Consider the following 19762-nt stretch of genomic DNA (forward strand, 5'->3'; position numbering starts at 1 on the left):
CAACAGCAATTACAGATCTGTAATCTGAGGCAGAGTTTCTCTGTTTGATGACACATTTGTTATATATTTAAACTAAAGAGGAGTGGAAAGCAGGAGAGTTAGAAAACTCGTAAACTCACATACTCATGTTTACCTGGATTTGAGTTACATAAATAACACTGGATGAAATCCGTTTTGTGTACAGAAAACCAGCACAGGGGTAGTGCATTGGGCTGTGACTGAAAGGAGCCTACGTTCTAGTCTTTAATTCAATAATGATATGCTGTATGACCTTGGACAAGTCATTTCCCCTCCCATCATCACTGTCTTGTCCTTTTAGAGTCTAGGCTCATTAGGAGAAGAAAACAAAAGGCCTCTGCACCACCTTATGCCCTCAAATCCATTAAAATGGGATGTTGGCCTGAGGAAGGACTACAGGAATTTCCCTTATTTGCTGCAGAGAAATTAAATGTGAACTGTTTAAAATGGCCTCTTCATTTTTGACAGTTTTTCCTGAAATATGCTATTAACATGTATTAAATAATATCTCCTATGTTTCAGAATATCCAAAGCATTCATAATGTCTCATAATTATCAGTTTCAATAGAAAGTTGACACTAAGTGAAATTTCTGTTGGAAGGGCTTTTCAAAAAGTAATATGATTTATACAGATTTTGTCATTCCCCATAGAAACTCCACTATCTTCTGTCAAACATTGTCACTCCCTCCCCTTCCCTCCCCCTCCCCCCCAGTATCAAATGCCGGACAACATTTTTCACCTATGTTGTCCTTGCTTTCAGTGTATGTCTTTATACAAAATATTCTAAAAATGTAAGGCAGAGATTTTCAAAGCTTGCCTAAGGGATTTAGACACTCATATCCACTATATTGTCCACATTTATTGAAATAAATTCAAGAGATAAGGGTGTGTGAGGGGTCAAGGGAAATGGTTTAATGGAATTCCTATTAATAATTTATCTACTTTCATATTGTTTAAGGAATAAATCTAGTAATAATTACCAACATGCTGTGTTAATGTTAAACTGACATGCAGATCAATACCATATTTTTAAATATAGTTGAATTGCCAATATTTTATAAATGTAGGGCTTCAGTATTAGCGATTTTTTCCCTTGAGATTATGCTCACTGCACACTGAGAGCACACTGTGAGTGGGTTTTACTTTTTTCTTGTCCTATTGATATGTTTAGTAATCTCTTTCCGAGATACTGAAAACTATAAGGCTAGACATCACAGATTTGTGGCTAAGTCTAAATTTGATGGGGATGGAGTAGCCCGCTTTCCAGATATTGATTAAAAAGGGGTATATTTGCAGCCATTGCTTTGACTATACATAAGTGGTGAAAAGTCCAGGTGAATACTAAAGCGTAGACTCTTTTAATAATCTCTGTCCAGATTCCCTCAATGACGGGTGGTGATATAAGGGTTATAGAGTTGTTGAGTTGTTCAAAATGACATCCCTCTCCCCTCACTCGATATTTCCTGGATGTAGCGTCAGTGAATTGCTCTTCATCTACTTTCAGACTTCAGCCAAGCTCTCCCTTAGCTCAGAGATGGCACTGATTGCATCTGATGGGAGGGAAGGTGCTATTCAGCTCTGGGTATTTTTGAATTGTGTATTGCTCAGTCCATAGAAAAACAGGTTTTATACTCAGTTATCAAGGCTCCAATGGGGCACAAAGATCTTTCCAAGCATCCATGTTGTTTAGGGAAATGATCTTCTCCTTCATGGTGGACTGCCCAAGGCTGTTACTGCTGCTGTGAAACTTAACTGTGTGTGACTCAGGGATCTCATTTAAACAAGCTGTCTTCATCTCTCTAGTAATACCAATAAACTCCACGGAGTAGAGCTGAAGCTAAGTTTTAGCTGTCTTTCTATCCAGTATTCCTCAGGCCTGGTGTAAGGGGCTGCCCCCCCCATACCCCCAGAATACCACATGTATTTTAAGATGGATACTGCCCATTGATGTTCAGTAATTCTCATTGCCATTATTTATTAAAATAGACACCTGATAAATAACACTGGTCTACAATTTTTGAGAAGTCGTCTGCTTCAGAGATAAAATGTGCTATTTATTATGTATTTTGATGTGCTGAATTCAAATATGACAATTAAAACAACTGATTGGCTACTGTTTCTAAGATATTTAAGTTTTTACATTTTATGTCTATGTATATTGTGTAGTTAGTAGAGTTTTAATCATAAATTGTAAACCTAGGTCTTTTCATGTGTTTATGGTTGCTTTACATGATAATATTTCACCTGTCCTGTTTATGTAACACTTTAAAAATCAGCAAAAGGGTTATATAAATAAAGTTTATTAGGAAACAAAAGGCAAAAATCTATCATGTACATAGTTTAGTCCTATGCAGTGTCTACTCGATGCTTCTTGGCTTGTCCCTTGTATTCATTAAATGGAGCATCTCTTGTCACTGTCCAGCAATAGTCTGCAAGCATTGATGGGCTCCATTTGCCCTGATAGGATTTCTCCATTGTTGCAACGTCCTGGTGAAATCGCTCGCCGTGCTCGTCGCTCACTGCTCCGCAGTTTGGTGGAAAAAAATCTAGATGAGAGTGCAAAAAATGTATCTTTAGTGACATGTTGCAACCAAGGCTTTTGTATGCCTTGAGGAGGTTTTCCACCAACAATCTGTAGTTGTCTGCCTTGTTGTTTCCGAGAAAATTTATTGCCACTAACTGGAAGGCTTTCCAGGCCGTCTTTTCCTTGCCACGCAGTGCATGGTCAAATGCATCATCTCGAAGAAATTCACGAATCTGAGGACCAACAAAGACACCTTCCTTTATCTTAGCTTCACTTAACCTTGGAAATTTTCCATGGAGGTACTTGAAAGCTGCTTGTGTTTTGTCAATGGCCTTGACAAAGTTCTTCATCAGACCCAGCTTGATGTGCAAGGGTGGTAACAAAATCTTCCTTGATTCAACAAGTGGTGGATGCTGAACACTTTTCCTCCCAGGCTCCAATGATGGTCGGAGTGGCCAATCTTTCTTGATGTAGTGGGAATCTCTTGCACGACTATCCCATTCGCAGAGAAAACAGCAGTATTTTGTGTATCCAGTCTGCAGACCAAGCAAGAGAGCAACAACCTTCAAATCACCACAAAGCTGCCACTGATGTTGGTCATAGTTTATGCACCTCAAAAGTTGTTTCATGTTGTCATAGGTTTCCTTCATATGGACTGCGTGACCAACTGGAATTGATGGCAAAACATTGCCATTATGCAGTAAAACAGCTTTAAGACTCGTCTTCGATGAATCAATGAACAGTCTCCACTCATCTGGATCGTGAACGATGTTGAGGGCTGCCATCACACCATCGATGTTGTTGCAGCCTACAAGATCACCTTCCATGAAGAAGAATGGGACAAGATCCTTTTGACGGTCATGGAACATGGAAACCCTAACATCACCTGCCAGGAGATTCCACTGCTGTAGTCTGGAGCCCAACAGCTCTGCCTTACTCTTGGGTAGTTCCAAATCCCTGACAAGTTCATTCAGTTCACCTTGTGTTATGAGGTGTGGTTCAGAGGAGGAGGATGGGAGAAAATGTGGGTCCTGTGACATTGATGGTTCAGGACCAGAAGTTTCATCCTCTTCCTCATCTGACTCAAGTGAGAATGATTCTGGTGCATCAGGAACCGGCAGTCCTTCTCCGTGGGGTACTGGGCGTATAGCTGATGGAATGTTTGGATAATGCACAGTCCACTTTTTCTTCTTTGACACACCTTTCCCAACTGGAGGCACCATGCAGAAGTAACAATTGCTGGTATGATCTGTTGGCTCTCTCCAAATCATTGGCACTGCAAAAGGCATAGATTTCCTTTTCCTGTTCAACCACTGGCGAAGATTTGTTGCACAAGTGTTGCAGCATATGTGTGGGGCCACCTCTTGTCCTGATCTCCAATTTTGCAGCCAAAATAAAGGTGATAGGCTTTCTTAACCATAGTGGTTATACTGCGCTTTTGTGATGCAAAAGTCACTTCACCACAAACATAGCAGAAGTTATCTGCACTGTTCACACAAGTACGAGGCATCTCTGCTCACTTTGGCTAAACAGAAATGTGTCCCTTTGCAAAATCAATCACTGACAAATAAGAGAGCACGACACTGTATGATTTCTAGAGCTGATATAGGGCAATTTGTTCAGCAGAGTGATGTAAGCTTCGTTATGATTGCATCATCCATGACTTCTAGGAATAACATGATGCAATTCATATCATGCATGACGCAATACCAGCTTCAGATTGCATCATTCATTGTTTTGCCTAAAAAGCAAGTACTGTCCAAACCCAGTCATAGATTTATTCATAGATCCAGTCAAAGATGTATTTTAGTCATTTCTGGTTTAAATTGAGATCCCTTCCCTTTATAACTCACTTATCCTCCGCCATTCCCAAGTCAAGGGTCGTATATACTGACCCAATAGCATATCTTGAAAACTAGAGCCAATCAAGAATTAGTAAAGTTTGACTACATTTATTTCAGAAGCATTTTGGCTGTAGAGCAGTGACCAAAACATTCCTGTTGGTTAACATCCAGGGGAAAGTATCTATTCATAACCACATTGATGAATCTCCGCCTTATTAAACAAAGTCACTATTCTTCTCAACAAAGGGAGAAGAGGTGTTTAGATAGTAAGCTCTTTTGGGGGCAAGAACAGTCTTTGTACAGAAGCTAGCACAATGGAGTCCCAGTCCATGAGCGGGGCTTCTAGGTGCTATTGCAATATAAATAATACTGCTTGGGTAAGATGCAGTAACAGAAGAAAATCTGCAATACCATAGAGGCCATTATTTTTACTGGGAAACTTATCATTGACCTAAATATTCAGCAGCAAAATCAACGTGGTATCATAAGAGATACGATATGTAGCAGCTTAACACATTTACAGTCTGAGACAAACAAAAAGGGATGTTACTTACTTGTAACTGAGGTTCTTTGAGATGGACTCTGCATATTCCCACACTTGGAATATGTACTGAATGGTTCAGCCTTCTACTGTTAGTGACTGTTAAAGCACTTGTGAGGCCCCCTCTCACCACTCCCCTTATCACTCCAGCACATTCTCAGGATGGGGCTATAAAAGGGAGCACTGTAGCAGTTGTCATGTCAGTTCTTCCCACCATTAACGCACCTAAGTGCTTTCCACCATTAATGACACTAGTGCTCCTTAGAGGGGAAGAAGGGTTGGAACGGTGGATATGCAGAGTCCATCTCAAAGAACAAGTAAATAACCTTCATTTCTTCTTCGAGTGTCCTCTGCATATTCCCACACTTGGGAAGGTTTAGTCAACGGTAATCAGAGTATGATGGGGGGATAAAGAGCCTTAATTTAAATAAGGATTAAAGAACTGATCTGCCAAAAATGGGCACCTGATCCAGTTTAGATATCTATCACATAATGCTTACTAAAAGCATGCATAGATCTCTACACTAATCTTTACCAATTTCAGCTGGTGGGACATGTTTTAAATATCCCGGATCCAACAAGGAGACAATTGGAGATACCACTGATGTGGAAATCTACAAAAGAGGTGATACAGCTCTCCTACGAGAGAAAGTAGGTCTTCAAGGCGGGTGGAGGGGAAGCATAAGCAACAACCCAGGTGGTGAAGTATCTACCTTTTGTTTCTTGTGAGCAGGGAGAGACACTGCAGGCTTCATTATCCATGCGTCTCTTCCCTTGTCTCTGCAAAGATCCAACAGAATCTGAGGAGTGGAGTTTGGAGTGAAATTGTGCAGTTATAACAACAGACAGTATTAGTGCCGGGGTAGTATTCAGATCCAACAACTGACATAAAAGGATGGTCAGATGACCCCATATCTTTATGACTCCAATCCCTTCTTCAGCTCTGCATGTTCATGGTCCAAGAGACTGAGTCCCCAGTATGGGGAGTGGCCCCAGGTACTGACAAGTGTTTTGTTTTGACTTTTTTTTTCCTTCTTCAGATCTTTGGATCTGGAGTTTCAGTCACAGATGGACTTGTACCCTTGTAGGAATCAGATCTGTGGATTTAATCAGAGAGTGCCCAGTCTTTAGAGCTAGATCCTGATAGTTTAGAATAGAAGGCATCCTAGAACTGTAGGGTACTGGAGCTGATTCAAGCCTCTTATCCATTTTGTCTGGAGCCTTAGAAATCTCTGACCTGGAAGATTTAACTGATGAGGCTTCCTGTAGTAGGAGGGACTGAAGGCTATTTTGCCTCTTGTTTCTAGCTTGTGCTGTGAAGTTTCTGCAGCTAGAAGGAGAAAGCCCTTCTCCAAAGCACTTCAGACAGAGAGTGCGAGTGTCCAATGCTGGAAAGGCAACAGGACATAGAGTGCATCTCTTGAACCCATACTTCTTGGTTTTTGGATCCGCTATCAACAGTAACTATAACTGTCTAACTACAAACACTTAATACTAAACTAACATGCTAGAGCATTGAGGGGAGGGGCAAAATGGGATGCACAAGAACTCTAACAGACACTACTAGTAGAAGGCTCCACCATTCATTGGCACAAGTCAGCACATGTCCCAAGGGTGGACACTCAAAGAAGTGCAGTCATCTATAGATAAAATGCAGCTCAAACGAGAATATTTTCAGACAGAAACAAATCAAGGCACTTGTTGTTACCAGGTGGCTTCATCTGTCATTCGTGAATTTCTAACCAATATCATCACCCATTCAAACAGGACAATATATGGGTAGGCAAAACTACAGCTTGTCAGTACCTACAATGTAATTGTACTGATGTATAATGTTCTAAGTGAAGGTGTGATTTCAGAAATGTACAAAGATGCCAAAATGGAGGAATTTCAAAGAAGGATGCTTTATAAAAATCAACAAACAAATATATGAATATTTTAAATAATGCTTGATTCATGGCATTCTCTCAGATCTCCATGGTCCACATCCTCATTTCAGGAGCAGGACCAATGCTAGGGCCTTGAGCTGACATTTTCAAAGGAGCCGAAGAGATTTAGGCATCCAAATCCCATTGAAAGTCAGTGGGAGTTGGATGATTAACAATTCCCCAGCCTCAATTAATTCTGATTAGTCAAAGAGAAATTAGGGTATTTTTCATTACAATAATGAATATAGAAAACATAATACTTATAAATTCCCACCCCCCATTTATACTCAAGCATTTTAATGTTCAGACTTTTTCTCCCCTTGTTTCCTGTTCTTGCATTGCCTTTTTTTCTCAGTCCTTTCACCCCCAGACTATATCTTTCCTGTCTGCCATACATTTTATTTCATTCTACAATTTCTACTTTTCTCTACTCCTCCCTCACATCCCTTCACTTCTATTTTTCTGCCTGATAATTTTTTTCCCCGAGCTCTCCTTCCTTTTCCTGCCAGCTGGCTAGACAGCTGTTCCTGATAATACTGAGCGAATGAGTTGTGAAAACAGTTGTTCAGAAGCCAATTTTACCTGCAGTTTCCATTCTCTATGGGACTGGAAGTCCTAGGGATGAGAAGGAGGGAAATGGTGTGTGAAACAAACCCTGATGTTTAGAAGAAAGCCAGTGTGACACAGAATGTGTTGGGGGAATGAGATAGAACTAGTCCAGTTTAAACAGTCCTCAGGGGATTGTAGAGAAGCGTTTGGAGTACCAATTCTTACATGGATGAGTCATCAAGTCCATGTTAATTTAGGGGCAAATCCAATCCCCGTGGTCAGCCCAAATATTCCAGCTGGGTAGGGTGGATCTCAACAGCAGAGTGGGGGTAGGAAGTGTGGAAGGAATCTTCCACTTAAGGCTGCAGAGCAGAGGTGGGCTATAGTGACAGCTGCAGTTCTAGTGTATTTCTGCTGCAGAAGGAAAGACTTAGAATCTATTTAACAGTGAATTGGCCAATGCTGACCCTTCTCTGATCTGTCTCCTCCCCTTCCCATATATTCATTCACGCTGCCATGGAAAGGGCCCGCACGGAGCTCGGCTTAACCACTTACAGGAGATAAATATTCTCTGAGCAGCCTGCCCAAATCCAAAAATAATTCCAGTGTCCCCACTACCTGTTGGAGGTTGGGGTAGCATTTGTCCTATAGGGATCAAGGAGTTATAATGAGTAAGGCACAGATCCAGCAAAGCACTGAAGCATATGCTTACCTTTAAGCACATGCATAGTCCCAGGGGCTTCAAAGGGACTGCTCACCCCTCATTGTTAAGGAAATTCTGTGATTTTCAGTAACACAAATACAAATATTTTAAAAGATCACACCTGACTCTTCAAATTCGCTGTTGTAAGCATTCCAGGTTTCACTTATACGAAGCAGGGTTTCTTCCATGGCTTGAATGTCCATGTACGGACAGTTGCACTCTGGGAATTTGGGGCCACACTGACACCAGCAATCATTATCTTTGCAGATAAACTCCCCCTCTGAATTGCAGGCAATATAACTCAAAGCTGCCTGCACAAAACGCTCCTGCAGATATTCAGGCAGGATGAGCTGAAGACCTTTAGAAAATAAAATAGGAATAACCTCATTTAAATGTGAGATAGGGTTGACCCAAACAGATTCAACAATCTACATATAATATTGACAAAGTAACATTTTAGATACAGAAGGAAACTATGTGGCCTAATTAGGTCAATTTACCCATCTGTCTAGCATTCCCACCCTATAGTATTTTTCCTCTCTCAAGGCTTAACCTCAGATGAATTCCTTATTTCTATCTGAGTTCAGAATATCAATCCTAGTAACCGGTGCTTTCCAGATAGAGGGTTTACTGGAGTACTTTCCTTCTGAGGAGACTGTCAGTATAAAAAGAAGGTGTGAGGGATGGATTATATCAACCTTACATTGTTAAGAATTGATGAATAAATAGCCAGAGACATAAGGGCTTTTCTGTCGCAAAAAAAATGCAGTGGAATTACAATCTTGATATTAGCAGTTAATGTAAACTTTGGAAAAATGGATGTAGAGAAACCAAAGACAGGGGGAAAGGGAAGCAAACAGGAAAAAAAAGTGTAGTCACACATTATTCTTAATATATTTTTGTTGTTTCCTTTTCACAACGTGATGTCTACTGTATTCCAATTATCTGTCCATAAAGCTGTGAAGATAAATGAGGAAGAACAGAAACTATGAGCTAAAACCACCACCCCTTTTTTTAATTTATATGCTTATGCTTCATTCTTTTATCATTTTATGTAGGTGTTTGGTGTCTTAATAGTAGTCTGCAAAAATATAAGTATGATGATTCATTGTCAACTGTATTTCGATGATGTTGCACAAAATACAATTGAAGATTTGCTATCTGTTTTTATTAAGTGCTGAGAACCCAGTTCTCACTGGGAGTGCCTCAAGGGGGCACACTCAGCACCTTGCAGGATTGGGCCCATAGGGCCAGATTTATTATTCCAGGATTCCTGTTGACTTCAGGAGATATTAGATCAGGACCAAAATGATTACCGCCAAACTGGTTTGTATGTCTCGGAAGGGATTTTCAGAATGTCTAAGTGAGTTAGGAGCACAAGTCCCACTGAAGGTCAATGAGACTTGTAGGGTAGATTTTCAGAGGTACAAATGGGGGTTAGGCCCCAAACTCTCATTGAAAGTCAGTGCAGGTTGGGGCTAAGTGCCCCTGCCCTTGAAAAAATCTCCCTGTGCTCCTAACTATTTTGGTGCTTTTGAAAATCCCACCCCTTGTTCTGAAAAAGTGAAAGTGCAATACACACTTTCACAGTTAAATACATCTTATTTGTTTTTTTAATATATGTAATTATCCAGAATTCTTGCAACTGGAAATTAAGATCTACTTTTATAATAACTAAGTATTATTTGCATGATGCCAATGAGTAGCATGATTATATGGTAATTACTGAATTCTAATTTAGTTATGACTGTCAGTCATGCTAGGTACAATATTAAACAGCAACAATAAAATATAGCCAGCTACCTTATTAATATTAATCTTTTGCCAAAGCTTTGGGGCCAGATTGTGATACTCTAACACTGAAAAGTATCTAACTCTGCAAGTGGTCTGACTGGAATCAATGGAAATACTTGCGGAGCAAATTGCTTTTCAGCGTGAATAATAGTATCATAATCTAGTCCATAGATAAGAGGTTATTGGTTATATCTGCCTCTAGTAGACAGGAGCTTGTTCAAGTTCACAGGAAAATCTTCCTTGTTTTTAATATATTAATAAATAATAATAATATTATACAATTTTGCAAGTTGAAAGCCATACCACAATGGTTTGAGAACACTGATGCCATTGCTAAAACCAGTTGTTACTTAGGCATGATTGTAAACATATCGACATACTTCTGAAAAGTCTTGAAGTTGCAAAGTGAAAAGAAAAGCTCAGTAGGCAATCCCGAGCCTTTGTTCAACATGACTACATTAAATATAAAATAGTTTAAGTAGCAATAACATTATGATTTTTAATGGTAATCCAATGGCATGTATCAAATCTGTCTTTGATTGACGTAATAACCACTTTTCTACCTATTTTATTGAAAAATGTGTGTGATCAAAGAGCATTCCAAAATGGCAGATTATTTCTGCAGACACAGTGGAAGAGGTGACCCCCCAAGTAAATAACATCATCTATCCAATTGTTTTATGCCTTAAAAAAAAATCATGTGATGTTTAATCTATGCTGTCCTTAATGTCCTCATAAGCAGCTAGCCAGACAGATGTAGGAGAAAAAAGAATGTGGACATATTCAACAGGGAGATAAAATAATCCTGATAGTCTATCTTGATAACTGAAAAACACTTTTTATATTATATTCTGCCAATTTATGGCCTGATACTGCAAACATTTAATACAAGTAGTAATTGAGCATTTCAGTGGAAATTAGGGGTGCTACTTGCACATGTAGATATTGCATTAGCAGCAAGTGTTTGCAGGGCTGGAGCCTTAATTTGCAAAATGAGCCAAATCTTGCTCCCTTTACACACCAAGTAATCCCACTCATGTGATTGGGCCTACTCAGATGAGTAAAGCAACTACAATTGGGTCTGTTAGCTGCAATAATACTGAGCATCTATACACAGTACCCCTTGTGTAAATGATAAAAGCAATGATTAATGGCTAGATTCTGCCACCTTTGCTGATGTAGGGTTTTAGGCATGAGTAGATTTTTCAAAGCATTTAAGCACCTAAAGATCCACATAAGCACTTAATGGGATTTTCAAAAGTTCTTATGCAGGATAGATGCCTCAGTTTCCTGGATTTTAATGGGACTTAGGCACATAACCTTTTTGGGTACTTTTGCCATAGACACTACGGCCCAGATTTTCAAAGATACACCTCTACCCGCATATAACACTGTCCTCGGGAGCCAAAAAATCTTACTGCGTTATAGGTGAAACCGCATTATATTGAACTTGCTTTGATCCGCCGGAGCGCGCAGCCCCGCCACCCCCGTCCCCCGGAGCACTGCTTTACCACGTTATATCTGAATTCGTGTTATATCGGGTCGCGTTATATTGGGGTAGAGGTGTATTTAAGCACCTGAAGAAGCAGATAGGTACCTAACGCCCATTGATTTTAATTGCAAGTAAGTGCCTAACAAGCTTATTTTCTTTTGAAAATCTCGCTAGGCAACTAAATACTTCTGAAAATCTGGCTCCAGGTGCCCATCTGCATCTTTAGGCACCTATATACCTTTAAAACTCTGGCCTAAATTTACTCTTTAAATAGTCCCATCAGTTTCAATTGGGACTACTCAAAATGAGCCAGGATGTAATAATGGGTCTAAATGTCATTTCCTGTTCAGTGTACACTTTGGAAGTTTTGGCTGTGTAAAGAGTGCATACATGATTGATTGCTAAATAAGGCTGTAAAATGTTAACAGACTTACATTATTTTCTGATCAGTACTGATATTGTTTCTAGTGCAAACACAACAGGAGTTACTGATACTTCCTTCACTTTGTCCAGAATGTGCTTATTGGACAAAAAAATAGGGAAATGACCTTTTATGAGGGCAGCAAAGGTTAAAAGAGAGAAAATAAATATCCCCTGTTCCATAAAAAAATAACAAAATTGCACCTACGTACCTTGTAACTGAATCTTATTTTCAGGACTCTGAACCAGAACAGAACTGACAGAATCTAGGTTGTCATAGTTACTGCAGCCAAGAGGACCAGTCCGGGTTTCTGTTACCTAATGGTAAGGGAATGGAAAACCATTTGCTACATTATACAAAACAAGCTACTGCGTTAAGAGTTTTTTTAATGAAATTCCCATCCAAATCAGCAGGTTGTACATTTTGTACTCTGACAATGCAACATTCTCTCATTTTATCAGGTAAAAGTATCGCTACAAATATTTTACCAGTATTATTAAAATGTTTGGTGTCATTTCCATAGCAAGGGATTCCTTAAAATATGCTTTATCAGCCCAAGAACTTAAGGCATGTTACATTTCTTCATGGCTGAGTGTTAATGTGAGTTCACTATAAGTTAGACTATAGCTTGCACCAAATTTAATTCTCACACCAGTGCGCAAAGCTGTAGCAAACTCTGCACTAGAGATGTGGGGCTTGATTCTGATCTTACTCATTCCAGTCTTACACAAGACTAATTCCACTGACTTCAGTGGATAGGCTCCTGATTTATTTCAATGTAACTTAGGAGAAAATAAGGTTTTTGAACTCTAGTGTTACCTTTTATGAAGCATTCTTACAAAAGCTCCTGAACTCGTTGGATGCCTTTCAATTAGGAGATGATCTAAAATAAGGCCAGTCTCCTATAGAAATTCAAGCTGTTTGTAATCAGAGGCACCAGCAACGTCTAACTACAGAGTCAAATCACAGCTGAACTGATCAAAGCACGATAATTCCAGATGGGGCTGTGTGATGGGGTGTGAGGCTGAAGCACTGGAAGGAAAGAGATGGGACTGGGGACATGAAGTTTATTTAATTAATGGCTATGAAAAGAATCTCAGCCAAAGTGAGTAATTCTGCATACTTTATGCAGTAACATGAAGATATTTTCTAAGCTTTGTAAAACTATGTTAAGGGTTAGATCGTGACTTCAGGCCCAGCTCTGAGTAAAGGGTGGTACCTAACTTAGATACCCAGCAGCAGCCCTTTGAGGCAAGGAGTCACAATTGACCCATTTCCTCCTTGCACACAGGAGCTGGTAACTTACCGCTAGTTTTTACCAACACCACCTGAGCTTTTTCAGGGGCAGCACAATGATTCCTGCCCCTCCCTATGGGATAGACTGTAAACTGACAATCGAGCCTTGAATCCATAACTGAGGATAGGAATCTTGTGAGAAAACTATTCTTGTGATGTCTCCAGTATGTCTGAGACTGTTCCCCTGGGTATTTCTACTTCCAATTCCATCTGACATCTTGATGCACAAGAACTGTTAGCTTGTTCATTAAGTTGAACTCTCCTTCTAACCAAAAGTAAGTTGAAGTGCAATTTCCATTTGAGCCAAAAGTTCAGGTTGTTTTGTTTCCAAATTGTTTTCAGTCTCTAATGCACACTACCACTTTTTCTTTAGACATTAGCGCAGTTAGTAGAGTTAATTCAAGCAATTAGGACTTTGCTTTTCTTAATTAATTACAGGCATGGAAAGACAAAAATAAAACAGTATAATTCAGGTTTGTTTGTTTTTTTACAATGGTGATTGTTTTATTTTAGTTGGGGTCCCTAACCTATGAATACAAAGTTAACACACAACAAAAAAAAAACCTGATTCTTATGGAGCCTAATTCATTACTGAGGCCCCTTTACACCAATTCTGCCAGTGTAAACCTGTCAGTCCCAGACTCTGGGGATTCCACTGCTGTTAGAGGTTCAGTAGGTGTAGTTGTCTCTATGCCACCCCACTGCAAGAGCTCCCCAGCAAGGAGGTGTGCTGGGGTTATGGGGCCATGGCTATCGTGCTGCTGTACTACAGTTATTCTATGATGCTGAACTAGGCCAGAGGGGCTGTTGGCAATTTGGGCAGCATCTCAAACTTCTCTAGCCTGCACAGGGAGGCCAAAGAAGCCACCAACACCTTTGGGATAGAGAAGGTGAAAAGGTTGTGTAAAGCTACCTTCTCCCCCTACCCACGACATGCTCCAAGCTCATATCAGGTGCAGTACTGAACTAGGCTCTGGAGTTTGTTTGGCTTTCCATCTGAGAGCAGGCAGAAAGAGAAAGGAGAAGCTAGAACAAAAGTAATACAAACAACTGTTCTTGCAATCTACCCCAGCTATGTTACTTTAGGAGCTTTTGGAGAAGGAGCCTAACTTACGAGGTTGGGGAACTTGATTTCAAGATCCACACTTAAAATAATGTGACAGATCCAGACCAGTGGGGTACAGGAGTCTGGTAGAGGGCAAATATACTGGTCACTGGATGAGTAGTTTTCTGTTCCCTGAGTGACCAGAGCAGGGGCTGCACTAGAGTAATCAGGAACCTGCTAGAACCAGTTAAGGCAGGCAGGCTAATTAGGACACCTGGAGCCAATTAAGAAGAAGCTGCTAGAATCAATTAAGGCAGGCTAATCAGGGCACCTGGGTTTTAAAAAGGAGCTCACTTCAGTTTGTGATGCGAGTGTGAGGAGCTGGGAGCAAGAGGTGCAAGGAGCTGAGAGTGAGAGGGTGAGGGTGTGCTGCTGGAGGACTGAGGAGCACAAGCGTTATCAGACACCAGGAGGAAGGTCCTGTGATGAGAATAAGGAAGGTGTTTGGAGGAGGCCATGGGGAAGTAGCCCAGGGAGTTGTAGCTGTCATGCAGCTGTTACAGGAGGCACTATAGACAGCTGCAGTCCACAGGGCCCTGGGCTGGAACCCGGAGTAGAAGGCGGGCCCGGGTTCCCCCCATACCTCCCAATTGACCTGGACTGTGGGTTCTTCCAGAGGGGAAGGTCTCTGGGCTGTTCCCCAACCCACATGGTGAATCTCTGAGGCAAGAAAATCCACCTATAAGCGCAGGACCCACCAACATAGAGGGGGAACTTTGTCACACTGGTGTCAGAGGTGGGATCTTGGGGTGCACAGCGCGGCGGAAGAAGGAGGGTGATTTAAAAACAACAACAACAACAACAACAAACAAACAAAGAAAAGGGAGAGGGTTTATTTTTTTTCACCACAGTGGATGATGTAGTGCGGGCACTGATGCAAGCTATGGGGGCCCAGCAGGAGGCTACCCATGTCCAGCCGGCCACTGAACAGGAGGCAGTGCGGCTGCAGCAAGAGACTAATCGCCTGCTGATGGACCAGGCTGCTCAAGACCAAGCTATGTTGCGGGAACTGGTAAACCAGGTAAAGTCCCTTACAGAGCTGAATCGCGGCCATGATGGGATGCGGCACATACGGGCCAGCCATTGGTTGCAGAAAATGACACGGGAGGATGATGTAGAGGCATACCTTCTGGCCTTTGAGAGGACAGCCCTATGGGAGGCCTGGCCTCGAGATCAGTGGTCTGGCATCCTTGCCCCATTCCTGTGTGGGGAGGCCCAGAAGGCCTACTATGATCTGCCTGAAGAGGCTGCAGCAGACTACCCCCAGCTGAAAGCAGAGATCCTGGCCAGATCTGGGGTAACGACAGCAGTGCGGGCCCAGCAGTATCACGGTTGGAGGTACCAGGAAGACAAAACCCCACGGTCCCAATTGTATGACCTCATCCATCTCGCACAAAAGTGGTTGCAAACAGAGTCCCGGAGTCCGGAAGAGATACTAGCGGTTCTGGTCATCGAACAATACATGAGGGGACTACCACCAGGCCTTCGTGCCTGGGTAAGACAGAACGAACACTCCACCTATGACGAGGTTGTCGTCCTGGTAGAGAGGGGAAGGACAGCGAGGGAGCTGACCTGACCAGTTAAGGAAGAGGCACCCCGGGCTAAACTAGCAGCACCAAGCCCTAAAGTTCGGGTGACTGGGCCACCAGGAGGGCCCAGGTGGAAAAAGAGAGAGGCTGAAGGCCCACTAGAGGCCACAAAGAGTCGGAGCATTGAGGGAGAAGAGGATCGTGATGTTAGACAGCCCAAACCAAGAGACCGGGGAACGCCTAGGGCTCCAGATGTTATGCCTGCGGGGAGTGGGGACACATAGCTGCACAGTGTCCCAATGCTGAGGAGCCTATGCAGTGTAACCTGGGGAACTGGGCAGATCCATGCTCCCTAATCCACCTTGTGGGGGTCTCACTAACCCCACATATGTATACCAGACCAGTGAAACTAAATGGGGTAGGGACCACGGCACTGGTTGATTTGGGGAATGCTATCACGCTTATCTCAGGGAAGCTCGTGAAGCGTAGTCAGCTGCTGCAGGCTAAACGTATGGGGATAACATGTGTCCAGGGGAAAGTTAGTTACTACCCCACCATCCCAGTAAAAATTGAGATCCAAGGGAACACTACTGAGGTAGCAGCAGGTGTAGTCCCTAAACTCCCATACCCGATGCTCATAGGGAGGGACTTCCCAGGGTTTGGAAACTTACTCCCAGTACGGGGATTGGAGAAAGATGGGGACCCTAAAATTGGTGAGGCATCCACAGCAGACTGTCAACCCCCAATCTTCTCTGAAATATCCCCAGATTTGTTCTCCACTCCCAGACAGGGTAGAAAGACAAAAAGGGAAAGAAGGGCAGCTAAGGCCTTGGGAACCCAAATACTGACCCAAAGCCAGAGGGTCGCTCTTGTAAGTAGGCGGACCCATGCAGCTGAAAAGGAGGCCACGCAGGAGGGAGAAGCAGCTGAGTCTGACCCCCACCCTAATGCTTCTGAACCAGTAGAGGCAACAGAGACTGGGGCCCTAGATCTTGGGCAGATTAGCCCCGGGAGAGGAAATTTTGGACAGGACCAGGCAGAAGACCCAAGGTATGACAACATTAGGAAGGAGGTGACTGAAATAGATGGGGTCCCCGTGGAAGGAAAAACCCAGGGACCAGGATCCTACTTCATAATGAAGAAAGATCTCTTATACTGGGTTGCACCAGTACAGGGGCAGAAGGTACAGCAGATCCTAGTACCTCAAAAACACCAGAACGCTGTATTAAGTCTTGCTCATAGTCATCTTTCTGGGGGGGCATTTGGGGGTAGAGAAGACCCTGGCATGAGTCCTACGATGGTTCTTCTGGCCCGGAGTACATGGAGAAGTGCGGAGGTACTGTGCCTCCTGCCCGGAGTGTCAGCTGCACAGTCCCCATCCCCACTTGAGGGCACCTGTAGTACTCCTTCCCATCATAGAGGTCCCCTTCGAGCGAATAGCCATGGACCTAGTGGGACCTCTGGAGAAGACGGCTCGGGGCCACCAATATATACTTGTTGTTTTGGACTATGCTACTCGCTACCCAGAAGCCGTCCCCCTGCGGAACACGGCCTCTAAAACTATAGCCAAAGAGCTGGAGGGGATCTTTGCCCAAATGGGGCTACCGAAGGAGATATTAACCGACCAAGGGACCCCATTTATGTCGAAGCTAATGAAGGACATCTGTACGCTGCTCCATATACATACCCTGAGAACTTCGGTCTACCATCCGCAGACTGATGGGTTGGTAGAAAGGTTTAACTGAACCCTCAAGGCTATGATAAGGAAGGTGGTAAGTCGGGATGCGAAGGATTGGGAAACCCTACTACCCTACCTTATGTTCCCTATCCGGGAGGTACCACAGGCCTCAACTGGGTTTTCCCCCTTCGAGTTATTATACGGGCGTCACCCACGTGGCATACTGGATATCGCCAAAGAGATCTGGGAAGAGGAACCCAATGAGGGGAGAATTATAATAGAGCATGTAATGCAGATGCGAGACCAGATAGCCCGGGTTACTCCTATTGTACGGGAACATTTGGAGAAGGCACAGGAGGCCCAGCGAACCCATTACAATCGCCAGGCAAAAGTGCGACAGTTCCAACCAGGGGATCGGGTTATGGTATTGGTACCCACGGCAGAAAGCAAGCTTCTGGCCCAATGGCAGGGGCCCTATGAGGTGCTTGAACCCGTGGGGGAAGTAACCTACAAGGTGCGGCAGCCAGGACGCAGAAAACAAGAACAGATTTATCACGTTAATCTTCTGAAACCCTGGCATGCACAAGAGGCATGCACAACGGTCCAAAAAGACCTAACCCAGGAAAACAAGCCTTCCAACCAGGTGAGAGTGTCTCCTGATTTAACACCAGACCAGAAGAATGAGGTGTCTGAGATAATCTTCCGGAACCAAGATGTGTTCTCGACAAAACCGGGTCGAACAACCGAGACATATCACCACATCGTTACGAACCCTGGGGCCAGAGTAACAATGAGGCCCTATCGGGTGCCAGCGGCAAAAAGGGAGGAAATAAAAGCAGAAGTAAAAAAAAATGCTGGAGTTGGGGATCATCGAAGAATCCCACAGTCACTGGTCGAGCCCAGTCGTGCTGGTTCCCAAACCTGATGGCACCACAAGATTTTACAACGACTTCCGGTGACTAAACAAAGTATCCCAGTTCGACGCGTACCCCATACCTCGCATTGATGAGCTAGTGGACCGTCTGGGTAATGCCCGGTACTTGACTACCCTAGACTTGACAAAGGGGTACTGGCAGATTCCCCTTGCAGAAGACGCAAAGGAAAAGACTGCGTTCTCTACACCAGAGGGTCTTTTTCAGTATACTGTCCTCCCTTTTGGACTACATGGGGCCCTAGCTACCTTCCAGCGCCTCATGGACAAGCTATTACTCCCGCATAACAGTTATGCTGCTGCCTACTTGGACGATGTGGTCATTCATACCCCAGACTGGGAAACCCACCTGGAGAAGGTGGAGGCAGTCCTCGATACCTTCAGGTGAGCTGGCCTTACAGCATACCCTGCCAAGTGCGCTGTAGGGTTTACAGAGGCCAAATATCTTGGCTACATTGTGGGAAAAGGTCTGGTAAAACCCCAAGTGAACAAGTTAGAGGCCATCCAAAATTGGCCCCGACCAAGTCACAAGAAACAAGTCTGGGCGTTCCTAGGTGTGGTGGGGTATTACCGACGATTTATCCCCCACTTTGCCACAAGGGCAAGCCCCCTGACAGACCTAGTGAAACCATAGACCTGATCTGGTGAGATGGTCTGACGCAGCAGAGGAAGCATTCACAGACCTACGGACTGCCCTCTGCAGTAACCCCGTACTGATAGCCCCTGATTTCACCAAGGAGTTTATCCTGCAGACGGATGCATCGGAAGTAGGGTTGGGGGCCGTTCTATCACAGATGGTCGGGGAGGAGGAACACCCAATTCTGTACCTCAGTCGGAAACTCCTTCCAAGGGAACAAAAATATGCAGTGGTGGAGAGAGAATGCCTCGCTGTAAAATGGACCATGGAAACATTGCGCTACTACCTGCTCGGGCACAGATTTGTCCTCATGACCGACCATGCCCCTCTTCAATGGATGCAGCGGAACAAGGAGAAGAACACAAGGGTGACCAGATGGTTCTTATCCCTTCAACCTTTCCAGTTCCGTGTGCAACACAGAGCAGGGAGCCGTCATGGCAACGCCGATGGCTTGTCACGTGTGCACTGTCTGGCATCCCAAGTTGCCCAACCCTTTGGCGTTGAGCAGTGGGGAGGGATATGTGACAGACCCAGACTAGTGGAGTACAGGAGTCTGGTACAGGGCAAATATACTGGTCACTGGATGAGTAGTTTTCTGTTCCCTGAGTGACCGGAGCAGGGGCTGCACTAGAGTAATCAGGAACCTGCTAGAACCAGTTAAGGCAGGCAGGCTAATTAGGACACCTGGAGCCAATTAAGAAGAAGCTGCTAGAATCAATTAAGGCAGGCTAATCAGGGCACCTGGGTTTTAAAAAGGAGCTCACTTCAGTT

General features: G+C 43.4%; 1 protein-coding gene across 2 annotated transcripts in view; it reads right to left on the reverse strand.

The window, feature by feature from the left end:
• The window catches only part of LOC113407462 (BMP/retinoic acid-inducible neural-specific protein 3), a 290599-nt gene that overhangs the window by 78446 nt on the left and 192391 nt on the right, over window positions 1–19762 (reverse strand). For both annotated transcript variants that reach the window (XM_026656015.1, XM_026656016.1), the window contains 2 exons: window positions 12027–12132; window positions 8230–8466 (listed from right to left, as the gene is read on the reverse strand). In XM_026656015.1, coding sequence (XP_026511800.1) covers window positions 8230–8466; window positions 12027–12132 — 343 coding nt within the window. The remainder of the gene's footprint in view (window positions 1–8229; window positions 8467–12026; window positions 12133–19762) is intronic.

The sequence above is a fragment of the Terrapene carolina genome, unplaced genomic scaffold (genome assembly GCF_002925995.2).
Source record: "Terrapene carolina triunguis isolate 2854851 unplaced genomic scaffold, T_m_triunguis-2.0 Scaffold211, whole genome shotgun sequence".
Classification (NCBI taxonomy): Eukaryota; Metazoa; Chordata; order Testudines; family Emydidae; genus Terrapene; species Terrapene triunguis.